This window comes from Arvicanthis niloticus, chromosome 6 (genome assembly GCF_011762505.2).
Source record: "Arvicanthis niloticus isolate mArvNil1 chromosome 6, mArvNil1.pat.X, whole genome shotgun sequence".
In the NCBI taxonomy this organism is placed as follows: Eukaryota; Metazoa; Chordata; class Mammalia; order Rodentia; family Muridae; genus Arvicanthis; species Arvicanthis niloticus.
In genome coordinates this window covers 47,444,244-47,462,078 of record NC_047663.1, presented here as the reverse complement: position 1 = coordinate 47,462,078, position 17,835 = coordinate 47,444,244, and the positions used below count along the sequence as shown (strand labels likewise).

Genomic DNA, 17,835 nt, shown 5'->3' with positions numbered 1-17,835 from the left:
GTAGCTGTGTTCTGTTGGCCAGGGAAAGGGTGTTGGAAGGTTCTTCATCTACATACTCAGGGGCTGCAGGGTAGAAAGGGAAACCTTGTAATGTCAAACAAGGATTGAAGCCTGAAAACTCTCAGGATAAAAACTTCTTACTGGTCCAGGTGGAACCAGCTTTATGATGCCAGGTTGGGAAGGGGTAGGTAACCAACTTCTGCCTTCCTCATTTTTGAGGTATCCAGTGTTGAAGCTCCCTCAATCCTTCCTCAGAAACCCTGGGCCATTATGGTCCCACACATCTGCAATAATTTATTAGGCTTATTTTAGACTTTTGGTCTCCAGAAAGATGAAATAATATATCTCTGTGGTTTTAAGGCACCCAGTGTATAGAGATGTGTTTCAGTAGCAGTAGAAATTGACTTACTATTTAGGCATCTTGCCTGGACTTGAAAATTCCTCTAGTTCCTGGAGGAAATGAGAGAACAGGTTCTGACCAAGGACTGAGACTAGATGTGAGGGCAGAGATATTTACCTGATAAGGGAAAACTTTCCCAACTTCAGAATTGGATCTCCTTGCAAAGATGCTTGAAGTTGGTTCTAATGAACCACTGAGATGTGTGTGGAAGCCCAGGCAGGATGATGGCCAACACACTGGAGGAGCGCTCAGGAAGGAGCTGGAGTCTCAGGGAGCAGATACAGTATTACATGGGACAAGCTGGATTATTGCTTAAGTTTTCCTGGGAAGCTCCAGGGGACATTTCTGTAATGAGGAAATGGGATAAAAGCTGAAGGGAACAGAATCTTCCAGAAGCTCAGCATTAGTGGTCTTGTAGCTTTCGTTTCCGTTCCTCTGATGACTGATGGTGTTGCATGTCTATCCTGCATTTTTTATCCTTCTTTGTAAAGTAACTGTTGGCCTCTTTTGCCTATCTGAACCCCATGCCTTGACTTCCTATTAGAATCATGAGAGGAACAAAATTTCCACCTAGCATCACTGAGTTGTGGAATTCCCACAGGGTTTATTTGTTTTTCTAGTGCATATTGGTTATCAGGCAAACATCTCTGAGGAAAAGACTCTCTGGGATGACAGTTCTCACCTTACACAGCATGTTGTCTTTTACAGGTGACCAAGCTTATATTTCATTGTGATGGGACAGTTGTATTCAATTGAGACAAAAGTTAGCATACACACAAAAATATGCACTAAATACATCAAAAACTTGGCTCGAAGGGAAACCAGGAACTACTAAAAGATACCATTGACGGATACAATATCAATACAATGTTTAAATGGAAAAGTCCCTTTATTATGAGGTTGTCACAAAACAAAGACTATAAATATCATGAAAATGGAAAACTTGATTTGGGCAGTGAACCTAGGACTCTAAAAGTTAAATACAGATGGGAAATTGAGGATTATGTGTGTGAGATACAGGGCAAATGCACCATCTTGAAACATGAAAGGGTCTCCCAGTCATTGCAAAGTTTATGTAATGTATATGGGTATTAAAGCATGCTAGCCAGTAAATATGTAAAATGTTTACTTACCTGATAAATTTCATGAATGAAGTAAAATTAAGAAGGTGAACTAACCAAAGGGGCAACCACCACATCCCCAAAAAATCTGATGCCAAGTGCAAGGAAACCCCAATCCCCAAAAAGCAATGGATAACCCCAAAATGACTGTCTTGGTTCAGCTCCAATTGAACAATAGAAAGAAAGAAGCATACCTCAGACATCTGTGAAATGGGTTTCTGCCTGCCAGATAGGGCCATTTCCCTTACCTATCAAAGCCCATGCTAGTCTCTACATGATGTTCTCTAGAAGCCTGGCCCTTCTCTTCTCCTCCTCTACTGGATACTCCAAAGCTGTGCCCGTTCACAGGCTTCTCTCCCCTCAGCTACTTGTCCTCTTTGTAACCCTTATGATTTTTCCATGAACCACTTCTCTAGCCCTGGCCATGTTCAGTCCGTTTCTTTTTCTCTCTTCTCTAGACTCCCTCCAGATACCTCTGGTTTTTCTCTTTCTCTCTCTCTCTCTCTCTCTCTCTCTCTCTCTCTCTCTCTCTCTCTCTCTCTCCCTCTCTCTCTCAATCTCTCTCATTGACAATAAAAACCTTCCCCCTAAACATGGAGCACTCAGTTTGGTGGTTTCTTTACTGTATCCTCACTTATACCAGCACAGACAATTTGCTGAAAGGAAAAGAAAATAACAAATTATATATATATATATATATATATATATATATATATATATATATATATATATCCATTTATAGATAACAAACCACATTTATAAAGGTTTCAAATTAGAGAAGAACATAATGTGTTTAATTGTTAAAGACAAAAGATACATTTATAATACCCAGTGACATCAAAGATGTGCAGTAACAAAAACACTCTCATACTGCCAATCAAGATGTAGAATGCTGCACATGAATTTTGTGGCTTTTTTGTTTCTTTTGGCAAAAAGAAAGACAGAATACTTACCAAGGTTTATATTTGTTTTTCTATATCCTTTAGCAAACATGCAACTACACCCACACTTATACATTACTTTTAAGAATTTAACCAGTGGAGGTAATTGCATGTGCACAAATACATAGATAAGTATTAACCTAAGAACTGTTAACAATTACAAAGGAAAACATAAATGTGTTGCTGAAGTAGATCACGGATGATATATAAAGTGGAGGATTTTATAGATAGATTTTTTTACACTTGATCTTAACCAAAAGGCCGAGAAACAATTACAGATAGATTTTAAAATAAGATGGACTTGTATGTTGGCCTGAGAACTGTATAACATAAAACAGGAAAGTTCTTGCAAACCTTTATGGTGGTGTTTTGAATGTGTGTGAGTGGGTGTGTGTGGCACATTGTTGTCCTCTGGTGTAGAAAGGCAGTGGTGACGTTCTGTGCCATTTGAGCTTTTACAATACAATGTATTTCATGGCTAATGACAAATTTAAATTGTAGAGAGATTTCCAGTTTGGAATAAAAATAAACAGGATATAGATTTCAAAGGAAAGGCAGGCTTCCAATTCATTAAAGAAACCCCATGATCTTTGTGGGTAAACAGAGAGGTGGGCTCCATGTCCAAAGACATTCTTTGTGATAGTGATGCCAGTTGCTCTGGTTCACCCTAGTGACAGTGTCATGGCAAATCACTAGGCAAGTCATCCCTTGAACCATGACATGAATAGCCAGATGAAGGAAAGGCCTAAGGCTCAAGGGTCTTGGAGCCAAACAAGCTGTGCTTTGTTGCAGTGTTAAACGCTGGTGGTGAGAAACAATAGTGGAAGAAGCGGCCATTCCCTGTTCTAATAGAATGAGAATCTTTCTAGATATTTAGACTAACAGAACTAGACGTTAGTAATGAGAGAGCCATGACAATTGCTTTGTTGCTCCTGCCAAGAAGAGGTCAAGAGAGGGTAAAAAAAAAAGTTTCTTGAGGTCAAGAACATTGAGAACAGCAGAGGACATGACATGAGAATGCTTGAAGCTTTCCCAGACCCTTGTAGAAAGCTCATTGTTTGTATCCTGAAGTTTGACTCGTGGGTTAAAAAAAAAAAAAATTAAGAAAAGTCCATCTTTCCTCTGTCTTTCGACAGCAGTAATAGGCAGGAATCAGAAGATAGGAATTTAACCCAGATGTCAGTGATAAGCTTTGTTGGACACATCCTCATTACATCCCCTAACCCTGCTGTATTTCCTCATCTGGCAGACGTTCTCCCTGACTTTATAGGTGCCTCTCTGGCTAGAGAAATGGCAGATAAGCCCTCAGGCACTCCAGCATAATCAGCAAAACTTGAAATACTGTTTTTTTAGGAGAGAGAATGGACTACAATAATGGCTTCAGAGCTACCAGTTATTGCTGGACCACACAGAATGGGAAACCCAAAGCATCCATCTCTGACATATAAATTGTATCCCTCTGAAAGCCTTTAACAGCTTCTTGGCATCTTACCTATTTTTTTGCATTCTTTCTCATCTGCTATTCTATGCCTGTAGCCCATGTCAGCCTCTCTAATGCATCTGTTATTTCTTCTCAATACCTTGATCCTCAATTCCAATCTCTGCTTATATCCTTATGTCCACATGGTCTATATGCATTTACCACAAATCCTCTACCTACTACCTTCTTTTATGGCCTCTTTCAATCTCTATCTTAGCCCATTCCCCAAGTCTACCCACCCATAACATATATCATGAAAAAGTTAATTCATAGATTCAGATCAGATGAGAGTATTAGATGGCTTGGAGACATATCAATAAGACAGTAATACTGTCAAAAACGGTGATTAACCCTACAAATACATGAAAGGAGGAAGAGGTGCCTAGGTGATGACCTGATAGATGGCTGGGAAACAGAAAGCAGGACTGAGGACATTCTAGACGAGAGCCACACTCTTCCTGACAAAATGAGCCATCACAGTGCGATTTAACTTGGAGGTTTAGAGGTGAAGAGAGAGAATTTACAGAAGAAATAATATTAAGTAGTGAGGGTGGTTGAAATGTTTAAATGTTTATGTCACAAATATATTTTTAAAATTTAGAAAAGTGAGAATAACTGAAGGAAGTTGTTTTTCCATCATAACATTTCTTACATGTGAGTGGAGTTTTGACATGTACAGTCAAGCCTGTGAGCTGCACAGATACATGTCCTGTGACTATGAAATCACAGAGCAGACTTCCTTCCCATATCCTCTGAATCTTATATGAGTTTTATAAGAGGAATGAGCTGTTTCCCTTCAAGGATTAGATTGCATAGACAGACCAACTCTATCTGAACTTGAGGAATAAAGAAGACTCCCGAGGGATATGCTTTCTGAGACATTCTGGGAACTCCAACTAAAAGGAACGTACAGTGACTAAAGGCAGAACTCATCAAAAGGCAGACCTGGGAGAACTTATGTACACACCATCACCTAAACCAAGGTATGACATCTTTGGGCAATGATAATTATCATCCCTTAAATTAAACTCTGAAATGGAAAGAGTTCTGAACGAATTGTTCTACTGTTTGACACTACAGGACATCCCATGCTCAGCTTTAGTTTTAAAGGAAATAGGTGGAAAGGAACCTTGAGACCTCTTCAGGCTGCTGGCCGTCTCCCTGTGAGCACCCTCCAGAGGGCAGCCTGCACATCAGGGTTCCTGAGACTGTAGATGAGTGGGTTCAGCATAGGGTTGATGACAGTGTTGAAAATCCCAATAGCTTTATCCTTATCTGAAAGTTTGGTGGAACCGAGTCTCATGTAGTTAAAGATGCCTGTGCCATAGAATATGGCAACTACAGTGAGGTGAGAACTGCATGTGGAGAAGGCTTTCTTCCTGCCTTCAGCAGAGCGGATTCGCAGAACAGCAGCTGCCACATGCATATACGAGGTAAAAATGAGTGCCATGGGGGTTCCTGCCATTATGAAACCCACTCCAAAGAGCAGCAGCTCATTGAGCTGGGTACTGGAGCAGGAGAGCTGGAAGAGCTGGGGAAGGTCACAGTAGAAGTGATTGATCACATTGGGGCCACAGAAGTTGAGTGTGGATATGGCCACAGTGTGGGTCAGTGCATTGCTGAAGGCACAAGCCCAGGATGTAACCACCAAGATTCTCTGGACTGTGTGGTTCATTCGGGTGCTATAGGTGAGGGGCCGGCAGATGGCCAGGAAGCGGTCATAAGCCATGGCTGTCAACAGGAAGCAGTCAACTCCAACCAACAGATGAAAGAAGAAGAGCTGTGTGAGGCAGTCTCTATACGGAACTGTACGCTTTCGGAGTAAGAGACGAACCAACATGGAGGGAATAGTAACACTGATGCACCCCACATCCATCACTGAAAGATTCCCCAGGAAGAAGTACATGGGAGTGTGCAGTTTGGGTTCCACCAAGACTGCTGCCAGGATGCTCAGGTTGCCCCCAACCGTTGTCATATAAGCCAAGAGGAAGAGTATGAAGACAACTGGCCACAGCTCTGGTGTCTCCACCAAACCCAGCAGAATGAACTCAGTAACAGTGGTTCCATTGGCTCTAGGCTTCGGCTGCATGAGTTCCTTTAAAGAAGCATGCAAGGAGGAAAACAATCAGACCTCTCAGTGAAGAGGAGAAATTTAAATCATAGCTACTGTAAAATGTACAATTAGAATACTTAAAAGGGAAAATTATATCACTCCATCCATTCCCTTTTCTCCCTCCAAATGATGTAATTATATAATAATCTCAAAAAATAAGACAAATCATTTGAAAATTATAACATGTATTGAGATATAACCCTTAAAGAAACTAGGGATACATGAGTGTCAATATGTTTGTGAGGTGTATCAGATCAGTTATCTAATGCACACACAATTCACAGGCTAATCCCATTCTTCATGCTAAAGAAAAACCACCCAGTGTTTGGTTTCTGTGACATAGTAAGATTTTCTAAAGGACAACTGATTATCCTTGGAGAATGATAATAGTGTCACCCTTATATTTAATTTTATAATAACTTTTGTAGCATTAACCGCATTAATCTCGAGAAATAAAAAAAAGATTGTATGTTGTAGAAAACGGTTTATCTGGAAGAAAAAGTGCTTTCAAGACCATAAGAGTTAAGATTTAAAAAGTTCTTATTTACTTATATGTCACCAGTGTACATAGATAGGAAACAATGAAAAATACATTCACTCTTGTGTTTTCTTAAGAAGTGAAAGTCTCATGGTATAATATTATGAGAATGATACAGGAGAGAGAGAGAGAGAGAGAGAGAGAGAGAGAATTGATTTCAATCTTACCAGTGGCTTTAACAAAGGTGGCATTTATCCCTTGTTTGTTTCAGTTTTCCACATTGTCTACAGTTGAAACATTTTTTAAATGCTATTTAGTGCCAGCATCTGGAGATGGCCATGTAAACCTACTGAGTCCCACAGCACAATGAAGTAACTGAGCATAGGAGAAACAGTGTTCTCTTTCTCTGTGGCAGCCAATGCCTTGGATGTGGACAGCTTTCTTGGGGCATTCTCTGACAACACTCAAGCTGGGAAACTTGCTCTGAGCTAGCACTTCTCTAAGAACTTGACATGTAGTAGATAATAATTCCTTCAGCATCAGCATGGAATTACTATTTTATTCCTTGCTTCCCACCAATAAAAACATGAGCATGCATCAAGCAAGAGGCACAGGCAGGCTTTACCCTGCAGAGCCCCTGCTCTTAACTACTAACACTGCAGTTAACCGCAAGGGCTCAAGGCCTTGCCTTTCTTAACATCTCCCGGAAGCTCTCTGAACCACTCTATGATTCAAAGTTTACCCACAATTCTATGGCTGTGCTTCTACGGACTCCAATATCTTGTCTTGCGGGCAAATAGTTCAAGTTCCAATGAGCTCCCTCATGGGTCACATCCACAGCAGCCTTTCATCTTAGTTTCCTGTATCCTCATCGATGTGTCTGTTAGTTTCTCTGCATACAGTGCCCTTGTAGTGTCTCCTGGCCACATCTTCATGACTTGGTACAAATTATGCTACTTTCAGAACACTACATTGATAGAGTTCCTCCCCATTCCAAAGTGACACTTACGTCTTCAATATTCCTTATACACTTTGATTATATTTTACATGGTGCTTACCTTATAGAAATCATTTAGCTATTGACATAGTCACTCCAGTATAATTCAAGGGCAAAATTCACATCTGATTTCTCTTTGGGACCTATACTTAAGAATCCACTGTGTCTGTGCACCACTTCACAAATAAATAAAGCACTACATTCTTGTTAACAAAAAAGCATTGATGGCTAACAAGAATTATTAAAAGGTAATTTTACTGGGCCACTATGAATTAGGAAGAGCTAGACTTTTGAAGGGCTTTAAATGAAGTATGGTACCAGTTGAGTGAGAAGCACGGGTTTCTGTGCAGTAGAAATGATTCTAGGTAGAGCATGAACTCACTAGCAACCTTCTAGCAAGCCACGTGCTCACAAATACCTTTCAAATCAAATGAGGTCCATCACTGATGCTGATGCAGCTCTTGCACTGACTTGGGGAAGATTTGACATCCCCCAGGTGTCTATTTTTTGCTATTGATACACTAATCAACATATCTGTAACGTCAAGAAGGTCAACTCTCTGAGAAATAGCCTAAGTCCCTTTCTGATGACTTAAGGGCAGAAGAAAAGCCATGAAAACTCACCTGGTAATGTCACGGAGACCAGTGTGGTTTAGATGTGAAACACACAAAGAAACACACAAATTCATTCAGCTTTAGTGAAAGCAAAATGGGGCTCTCTATATATATACATTATATAAGAGAGAGAATGAAACAGACTCTGAGACATCTCTGTCCTAGGGGTTTTCCATAACAATGTCAGCCTCTTGGGACCTCAAAATTAGTCCCCAGAAATGAGAGGAGGGTTGGGAACAAACAAGGTCAGGTCAAAACACAAGCCCTAATAAACACCACTTTGGTGAAGCAGAAGAGCTTCACATCGTAGTGGGGATTCAGAATTTTTCCTGTGTCTTTGTTCTTACCCTCATATTGTCTGCAGGCACACAGAGGAGATAGGACACGAGCTCAGTTTAACAGACAAGGGCATAAGGACTGTCTGCTGTCCCCAAGTCACTCGGGGAATTACAGGTGGAGCCAGGACTGAACAGGGTCTTGCAGCTGAGAATATAACTCCTCTACATGCCTGCTATTAACAGAATATGAGGACTGAGCCAGGCTGGTTTCTGAGCTTTTGGATGAGGAGAGAAGCTACTTTGGGTCTGGGGATAAAGAGAAAACCCAAGAAAGAAGATAAGTCAGAAGAGGCTCATTGCAACCATAACAAATCCTCAAGGATGAAATGTGTTCCCACCTAGAGCCTTGTTAGTGAGGGCCAGAGGGACTGTGTCTTGAGATTCATGTAATAATCCTAGGAGATGCCATGGAAGCCCTGTGCTGGGAAAAACAGGAAGTTGAGGGGGGCAACTGCTCCCTATTGTGGGTTTGGGCCACGCCCTTTGAGCTGGGAGCTTTAGCATTAGAGCTGGTGAAAGAAGGAACTGGAGCAGCTGTGCAATACAAATTTCCTGCTCTTTGTTTTGTCAGACAACTGATTATCTGCCCAAACCCCAACGGTAGTGCATGCTCTGTGGGATGGAGAGACACATCCTCCATTTCTTAGCAACTGCTAAGAAATCCTTTTTTGGGCCTCCACTTTGTTATCTGTAAAATACACATGATTTCCTTTCTTAGGTTTTCTATGAGAATTAAACTCAACAAGACCCATAGAGTTCCTTGCAGAGGATGGCCAATACTTTTAGTAACTTAGTAACAATAAATAACATTTATCACATGTTTGCTATATCCTTCTATTAGACTCACTGACCTCACAGTGTGTACTTTTAGATCTATTTTTGTATGTAGTACTGGCTTTTCTGTTTACCTTATTTAACATTTTTGAGAATTTAATTCATTAGTACAATATTTACATCACTCCCACTGCAGCTTCCTCCTTAAACTCACCCTGTGCCTTCCCATTCCTTCTCAAATCCTTGACCTCTTCTTTATTATTATATGTATATATAAATACGACCTACGGAGTCCATTCAATGTTGCTTGTGTGTGTGTGTGTGTGTGTGTGTGTGTGTGTGTGTGTGTGTGTGTGTGTGTTTACAGCTGTCCACTTGAGATTAGACAAACAATTAGGGGCTCATCCCTGGGGAAAACTGATTTTTCTCCCTCTCTTAGCAGCCATTAATTTCCTGTAGCTCTTTGTCTGGTTTAGGGCCCAGTGAAATTTTCTTTAGCCATGTTGGCATGTCAGTTGGTGTTCTCATTGCTAAGGTCTTGTTCAGGCAACTACATTGCTAATATTTCATTGGTGTAACTCCCTGTCATCTGTAGAAAAAAAACTACCTCACAGCAAACAGCCTGATCCAGTTCTCACGGTCTTTCTGATTCTCTTCCTTGGTGTTCCCCAAACCTTAGATAGATAGATAGATAGATAGATAGATAGATAGATAGATAGATAGATAGATATAGAGAGATAGAGATATATATATATAGTTGTATTGTAGATAAAGCAGTTGGAGATTGGCACCCTAAAGTCTGTTCTCTGCATTTTAACCAGTTATGGATTTCTGTAATGGTTTCTGCCTGTTGCAAAAAGAAGCAAAAAAAAAAAAAAAAAAAAAAAAAAAAAAAAAAAAAAAAAAAAAAAAAGCTTCTTTGCTGAAGAGTTGAAAGATAAACTTATTTGTGGGAATAAGAATTTAGAATGCAATTGGGACTTCTACTAGTTTGGGAATCAGGCAAGTAGTGGGCTCTCCTGTAGAATCCATGAGTATTTGACTAGGTTCACAATACTAGGCATGCATCCTCTCCTTCTAAGTGGGTCTTAAGTACAATTATACAGTTGTTGGTTACCTCGAAGATACAAGTGCCACTATTGTACTGTTGGGTGTATCTTGCTATACTGCCCATTGTTGGGTTTGGATTTCATAGGCTTTATATCTGGGTGAGACTATTGACTGCCTATCATTCTTTACTGCTTGCTCAGCACCTTTTAATACTATTAGTAGTTTTGTTATTTCTGATGACCAGTGACACCTATGTAGGATGAACAATGTTCCAGAGATAAACACAATTCTAACTCCAGTAATAGCAACTTGTGATCCATGGTCACAGCCTGATTCTTTTTTTTTTTTTTTTTTAAAGATGTATTTTTTTTTAAAGTCTTCAACGTCCTTTTTTTTATTTTTTTTATTTTATATTTTATTTACATTTAAGATGCCATCCCCTTTCCACATTTCCCCTCCCTAGAACACCCCTGTCCAATGCCCCCCTTTTCTTTTTGCTTTTATACGATTTTTTTAAAATGTTAATCAAAGGATTTATAAGTTTGGTAATGCTCAATCAGAAGCGTAACCCAATACCCAACCTAGATATAAAAACTATCTTTGACTGGTGGAGACATGTGAACATCTGCCTCCATGCCCCCTCTCTCTTTCTCTCTCTCATCACCTAGCTTCTCCTCTTCTTCATCTTCTCTCCTTGATCCATCTCTTCCTCTCAGTACTCCTTCCCACTTAGCTCCTCCTACATATCACTCTTCCTGTTAAAGTAGAACTTTTCTCTCAAAATACAATTAGAGCATACTTATTCCTAATTGTACCAGTGAGGTACAAGATAGTCCTAATACCCAGTCCATCATTCTGTTGACTAACCAGAACCTCTGTCATCTCTCCTAACTAAAACACTTACCTTTGATCCTGGCTTTTTGGCTTTAGAATGAATTTCAGCTGAAAACCATCTACTCAGATCTTTTCTCTCAAAGTAAATAGCCAGGATTGGTTATGAGACTATAGGTCTTCAACCCCATCAGAAATCCAGAATGACTGAGTTAACTGAAGTTATGGGAAGCACTAAGCATAGCTTCTAAAACTTAGCCAATTTATAGAGACCGCTGAACACCTGAAAAGCCCCTATACTACCGAACGTTGGAGCATCAAATCTTCAGCCTTCTGGCCCAGAATCATCTGACAGACATTAGTGATGCAGGATTATTAAGGGCTGATTACTCTGTCTAGGCAGATATAATCAGTCAACTATTCTGCATATGTGTCCTTTTCTGGACAGTAATTTGTCTGTAGATGGAGAGAGGCAATTTTTGCCTAGTGGCTGTCACCGCACAACTGGAGTATCTCCAAGGATGCTCAATTTCTTCTTAGAATCCACAACAGGAAGCTGTCAGGAGCAGACAGGTCTCTAATCAAAATGAACATTAATATATAAATATTTGTAGCATCAATTCTATGGACTTCTGATGTTTTGAAAATCAACTATCCATGTAAGGTAACCTGGACTGTTGTCTGTTCACTACTCTCAGCTATTTCTAAATAAAATATGGAAAACACCCTAACAATAAACTCAAAACCATGAATTTGCTATAGTCCCTTAACTCATAGGTTAACCGTCCCAAATCAGTTAAAAAAGTTAAAAAAGGGCTGGGTCTAGGCCTTGTATTCCTAAATGTGTTATACAGGCACAATGCCCATGTGAGTGTCAATATTCATCTCATTTTTATATTAATAAGAGGCTCGTACCAATGAAAACCTTAAATTTGAAATAAAAGTAAATTTTGTACCATTTAAGAAATTATAACTTCATCTTGATAATAGTTATACAGATTTCTACCAATAGGTTATGGCTATGCAATAAGTCCTAGCTAATCCCCCCTGTTCCAACAAAACCACTACTTTTCCCTAGAAAGACAGACCATTATTAACCACATTAGTCCCCAAGCTCAGGGAATAGGGGCGCTGGCTCTTCTTTAACTTCTTCAAGCTGATTAAGGGCGTTGAGATTTTAGAAGAGGGGTGGGGGGAAGAGTAAGTTGATAAGCCTCTGATGCTGTGTCTTCACTGAATCCAGATGGAATTCCAGGACATCGGAGGTTTGGGCAAGTCTGCTCAGTATGCTTGATGAGTAGATACACCAAGGCTGTGTATTCTGCAATATACAATTCTCAGAACAAGTTTTAGTATCAAGAAGAAAAAAAAAATTTCCCACCCCCAGGGGGCTGACATTTTTTTTTAAAGATGTTGGTTCTGATGACTTCCCCCACACACACACTTGTTAAAATTGGTTGTAGTATTTACGTTTCAGATTTTATCCCCTTACCTTACTTCCTCCCACCACCCAGAAACCTCCTATCCCATCCCCCTCCTCATGCTTCTATGAGGCAGTGACCACACCCCCTCACTATCCCCTCCCCGTCCTCACATTCCCACCCCCCCACTGTGTGTTCTTTTTTTTTTTTTTAATGGGACCAAGAAACTCCTCTCCCACCTATGTCCAACAAGGCCAACCTCCCCTACATATACCTCTGGAGTCTTGGGTCCCTCCCTATGTGTTCCCAGGCTGGTGGTTTAGACCCTGGGGGGCTCTGGTTGTTTGGTATTGTTGCTTTCCACCTGGGGTCAATAACCCTTTCTGCTCCTTCAGTCCTCTCACTAAGTTCTCCATTGGGAAACCCCTGATCATATCAGTGGTTAACTGTGAGCATTATCCTCTGAGTGTGTTAGTCTTTGGCTGACCTCTAAGGAGACAGCTATATCATGTTCCTCACATTATGCACTTCCAGCCATCCACAACAGTGTTTAGCTTAGGTGGCTGTACGTGGGGTGAATACCCAGGTGGAATGGTCTCCTGATGGCCCCTCCTTCAGTTTCTGTTCCATGTTTTGTTTCCCTATTTGCTCCCTTGAGCATTTTTGTTTCTCATTCTAAGTAGAACTGAGGCATCCCCTCTTGGTCTTCCTTCTTCATGAGCTTCATGTGGTCTGTGGGTTGAGTCTTCGCTAATCCAAGCTTTTGGGCTAACATCTGTGGAGATATGTTTGTGTAACTATCTTCTTTTGGGATTTTTGGAAGATTACTTTCTTACTTTTTCTAGGTTGTAGTTTCCCTCCTTGTGTTGGAGTTTTCCACCAATTATTCTTTGAAGTGCTGGATTTGTGTTGAGATACTGTGTAAATTTGGACTTGTCATGGAATATTTTGGTTTCTCCATCAATAATGATTGAAAGTTTTGCTGGGTATAGTAGTCTGGGCTGGCATTTGTGTTCTCTTAGGGTCTGTATGATATCGGTCCAGGATCTTCTGGCTTTTATGGTCTCTGGTGAGAAGTCTGGTGTAATTCTTATAGGTCTGCCTTTATATGTTACTTTGCCTTTTTCCCTTACTGCTTTTAGTATTTTTTCTTTGTTTTGTACATTTGATGTTTTGACTATTATGTGGCAGGAAGTATTTCTTTTCTGGTCTAAACTATTTGGAGTTCTGTAGGCTTCTTGTATATTTACGGACATCTCTTTCTTTAGGTTAGGGAAGTTTTCCTCTATGATTTTGTTGAGGATATTTACTGGTCCTTTAAGTTGGGTGTCTTCCCCCTCATCTATACCTATTATCCTTAGGTTTGGCCTTCTCATTGTGTCTTGGATTTCTTGTATATTTTGGGTTAGTAGCTTTTTGTATTTTGCATTTTCTTTGACAGTTGTGTCAATGTTTTCCATGGTATCTTCTGCACATGAGATTCTCTCTTCCATCTCTTGTATTCTGTTGGTAATACTGGTGTCTATGACTCCTGATCTTTTTTTTAGGTTCTCTATCTCCAGGGTATTGTCCCTTTGTGATTTCTTTATTGTTTCTACTTCCATTTTTAGATCCTGCATGGTTCTGTTTAATTCCTTTTCCCGTTTGGTTGCATTTTCTTGCAATTCCTTAAGGGATTTTTGTGTTTCCTCTTTAAGGGTTTCTATCTGTCTACCAGTGCTCTCCTTAAGTTCTTTGAGAGTGTTATTTATGTCTTTCTTAAAGCCCTCTATCATCATCATGAGAAGTGATTTTAATTCTGATTCCTGCTTTTCTGTTCCTCTGTGGCTCTGGGTTGAGTGGACCTTCCAGTATGTCTCAGGTGGAATCCGGGGTCCACACAACAGCAGACCTGGCAGAGGTCTGATCCAGGCCTCAGATCTGAGAACTAGTTTCTAAGACACTGTCCAAGTTAGAGTTCCTGGGATCCCTGCTTCCTCTGGGTTCTTGGAGGTTGGGGACAGAGCTGCCACCCAAGATCTGCTCAGTGCTCTGGCCCAGACCGGAAGGAACCAGTGTTCCGGGTTGGGAGTGACTTCCCGGGTCCTTGTGGGTCCCAGTTACTCCCTGTTTAGGGCAGGCCCTGCTGTCTGCTTACCTAAGATACTGCCTGAGTTAGAGCGCCTGGGATCCCTGCTTCCTCTGGGTTCTTGGAAGTTGGGGGCAGAGCTGCCACCCAAGATCTGCTCAGTGCTCTGGCCCAGACGGGAAGGGACCGATTTATTTATTTCATTTATGTGAGTACACTGTAGCTGTCTTCAGACACACCCGAAGAGGGCATCGGATTCCATTATAGATGGTTGTGGGCCACCATGTGGGGGCTGGGAATTGAACTCAGGACCTCTGGAAGAGCAGTCAGTGCTCTTAACCACTGAGCCATCTCTCCAGCCCCCACAGCCTGATTCTTAATGCTAAATCATACTTTCAGCTCCTACTTCTGAAATAACCCTCTTACCACTCTATTATACCTACCACCTTCTCTCATCAAAGAGAAGTATAAACTTCCTCTTGGGAAGCTGACTTCTCCATATTGATTCTTGCCCCCATCTTTGTTATTTTTCTATCACCATGAAAAAAACACCAAGACCAAGGCAAGTTATTTTAAAAAGCATTTAGTTGGGACCTTACAGGTACAAAGTGTTAGAGTCTATGACCATCAAGGCCAGAAGCATGGCAACATGTAGACATTCATGGTGCTAGAGCAACAGCTGAGAGTTTACGTCTAATCCACAAGCATGAGGCAGGGAAAGAGGGACCTAACCAGAAATAGTGTGGACTTTTGAAACCTCAAAGCTTGCCCCTATTGGCATAACTCCTCTGTAGAGTGAAAAATTATAAAGGCCATTTTATGAAATATGTGTAGATTTTTTGCCTTACAGAACTGAAAATAAGATTTCAGGCCTTCACATTCCAGGTGAAGGACACTTGCTGGATTACATTCCTCAAGCCTCGCCCAAGGCAGGAAGGCATTCCTGATTACAGATAAAGATGCTACCACCTAGGTGGGGCCCTAGCCCTATAGCCGGAAAAAGTAAAGATAGCAATCTGAAATGGCCGGATAGGGCACAATGGCATGGTAAAAACCACATTTTTGAGAAGAATGCAGGGCGATTTCCACATGACACTAATCATTTAGAGTGAATACCTCTGAATTGTTCCACTGTTTTCATGTTTTGTATCTTTAACAACCCCATCCCACTCCCCTGGTTTGTGGTTTTTCCCTTTAAAACCCTCCAAGGACTGGCCGAGGGGGTCGGACCTTGACTCCAGCGTGAGTACCTGGTCAGACCGCTGGCTGCCAGCTCTTTCCCTAATAAACCTCTGCTGATTGCATCCAGGTATGGTTTCTTGTGATCTTTGGGTGGTCGCGATTCCAGAGGCTTGAGGAAGGGTCTCCCGAGTATGGGGGTCTTCATTTGGGGGCTCGTCCTGGATATGCGACCACCTTAATCCAAGAACCACGCTGGGAGGTAAAGGGACACCGCGGTTTTTTTCTGTCTGGTTGTTGTGTGACCTTTTGTCTAAATCGTCTGATTTCTCGTGTGCTAGGGTTGCCTAAATCGTGTGCTGTTTTGTCTAGGTTTGTTTAAGTTATTTGGTTTCTAAGTTGTTTGTGCCCGTCTGTCTGAATTATTTGGTTTCTGAAAAGTGCACTTCGGTTTGGACTGGCAGCTGTTTCTGTCTCGTGAGGGGCAGTAAACCATTTTTGTTTCGAGAAGAGACAAATGAGTGATTAGCAGACGTGCTGGAGAGTCACTAGCTGCTGCACCCCCAGAGACGTTTGGGGGTTCATCTAGGTGCCGGGGAGGACGTGGAATCCCTCTAGGCTGGCACAGGTTTGCATCTAGGTGCCGGAGAGGACGTGGAATCCCTCTTGGCTGGCACTGGCGATTGAGACGGGTTTTTTGTTAGTCTTTTTGTGTGTTAACAATGAAAACTAGAGAGAAAAGGTCAGAAATGGCCACCGTGGTAGTTGTGCTCTCATGGCAGTGTGTCTATTTTTGGGTTGTTCATTGCTGGTATGTTAGAAATCTGTTAGACTTGGTCCAGCATAGGCTGACCAAGTTGTCTGAATCTGTTAAATCTGAATCTGTGAAGACTGACCGCGTTGTCTGGTTATTGGAGTCTTACTTGGAAGGCGAGAGGACTTCCAGAAGGTCAGGGGATCTGACCGTTGGATTTCAGGGGGAAGGTGAGAGGCCTTCCAGAAGGTCAGGGGATCTGACTGTCAGGTTTCAAGAGACTGAGCGCTCCTACTTGGGAGAAGACGTGGAATCCTTCTCCATCTGGGGTCGTGACCAAATGTAGTTAAGTGTTATTTGTGCCACCCGTGGCAGGGGTGAGCTGTGTTTTACACGTGAGAGAGGTGAGTTATTTGTGTTGTTTTTTTATATGTGTGTGTCTTTTCTTGGCAAATCATCTGTGTGTTAGCTGTTAATCTACTGTGTTAAACATCTTGAGTTAAAAATAGGTAACATGATTGCCGGCAGAGAGAGAAATGAAGCCGCCGGTACAAGAATACAACTGCAGAAAGGCGGGCAGGTCCTTTAATAAGGGGCAGCTACCTCGGTTCGTGCTCGCGGTTCGTGTTCCTACAGCCCGCCTACCGCATGTAGGGTATGCTTCAGGTAACAGCACATGGAGGGTGCCTTCACCCAGCCCGCTCACCCAGCCCCCACTTGGCGGGCTACAACTCGTGGTTCCCCAGCACAGCAACAGCGTGCAACAGCTACCTAGTTTGGTATTCCTGGCTGTACTGGGTACCTTGAGGTCACTAGTGCAACAAATGGCAGTTTTCCACCTGCCGCCTATGAAGATAGATGAGAACCCAGGTGATAAAAGAAAAAAGAAAAAAACCTGGCAGTGGAGCCAGGACAGCTAGACAAACAGCCGCAGCAAGATTGTTCACCTGAGAGTTAATTATTTTTTTAAAAAAAAAGAGAGACAAGAACTGGTTAAAACTGCTTACTTAATTTAGTTTAAAACTTACTTGTGAGGCAGTCTTGATTTACACAAGAAAAACTGATAATTCGCCCTGCTCTGTGGCTAGGAGAAGGGCACCAGCAGAAAGTAGAAAAAAAAGGGGGCCAGCAGTTTTTTTTAGCTTCTGTAATAAGGAAGTTGATAATGATTTTTCCCAGTTTAATAAGTAAAGCAGTGCTTTTTTCTAAAATTACAGCTTAAAAGTTATAGGCTGCCCTGAGTCAGAAATATATATATATATATATATATATATAT

At 41.4% G+C, this 17,835-nt stretch overlaps 1 protein-coding gene across 1 annotated transcript; it reads right to left on the bottom strand.

Annotated features, from left to right (window-relative positions):
• Positions 1 to 2,265: 2,265 nt before the first annotated feature.
• Positions 2,266 to 8,224, bottom strand: LOC117711552 (olfactory receptor 3A1). Its single transcript, XM_076935230.1, has 2 exons — positions 8,154 to 8,224; positions 2,266 to 6,037 (listed from the first exon to the last, which is right to left on the bottom strand). The coding sequence occupies exon 2, from the start codon at positions 6,029 to 6,031 to the stop codon at positions 5,084 to 5,086; it is 948 nt and encodes a 315-aa protein (XP_076791345.1). The 5' UTR covers positions 6,032 to 6,037; positions 8,154 to 8,224; the 3' UTR covers positions 2,266 to 5,083.
• Between the last annotated feature and the right edge of the window lie 9,611 nt (positions 8,225 to 17,835).

What these genes read in the sequence shown, in the direction of transcription:
- LOC117711552 (XM_076935230.1), bottom strand. Translation starts at nt 6,031, where the DNA reads ATGCAGCCGAAGCCTAGAGCCAATGGAACCACTGTTACTGAGTTCATT.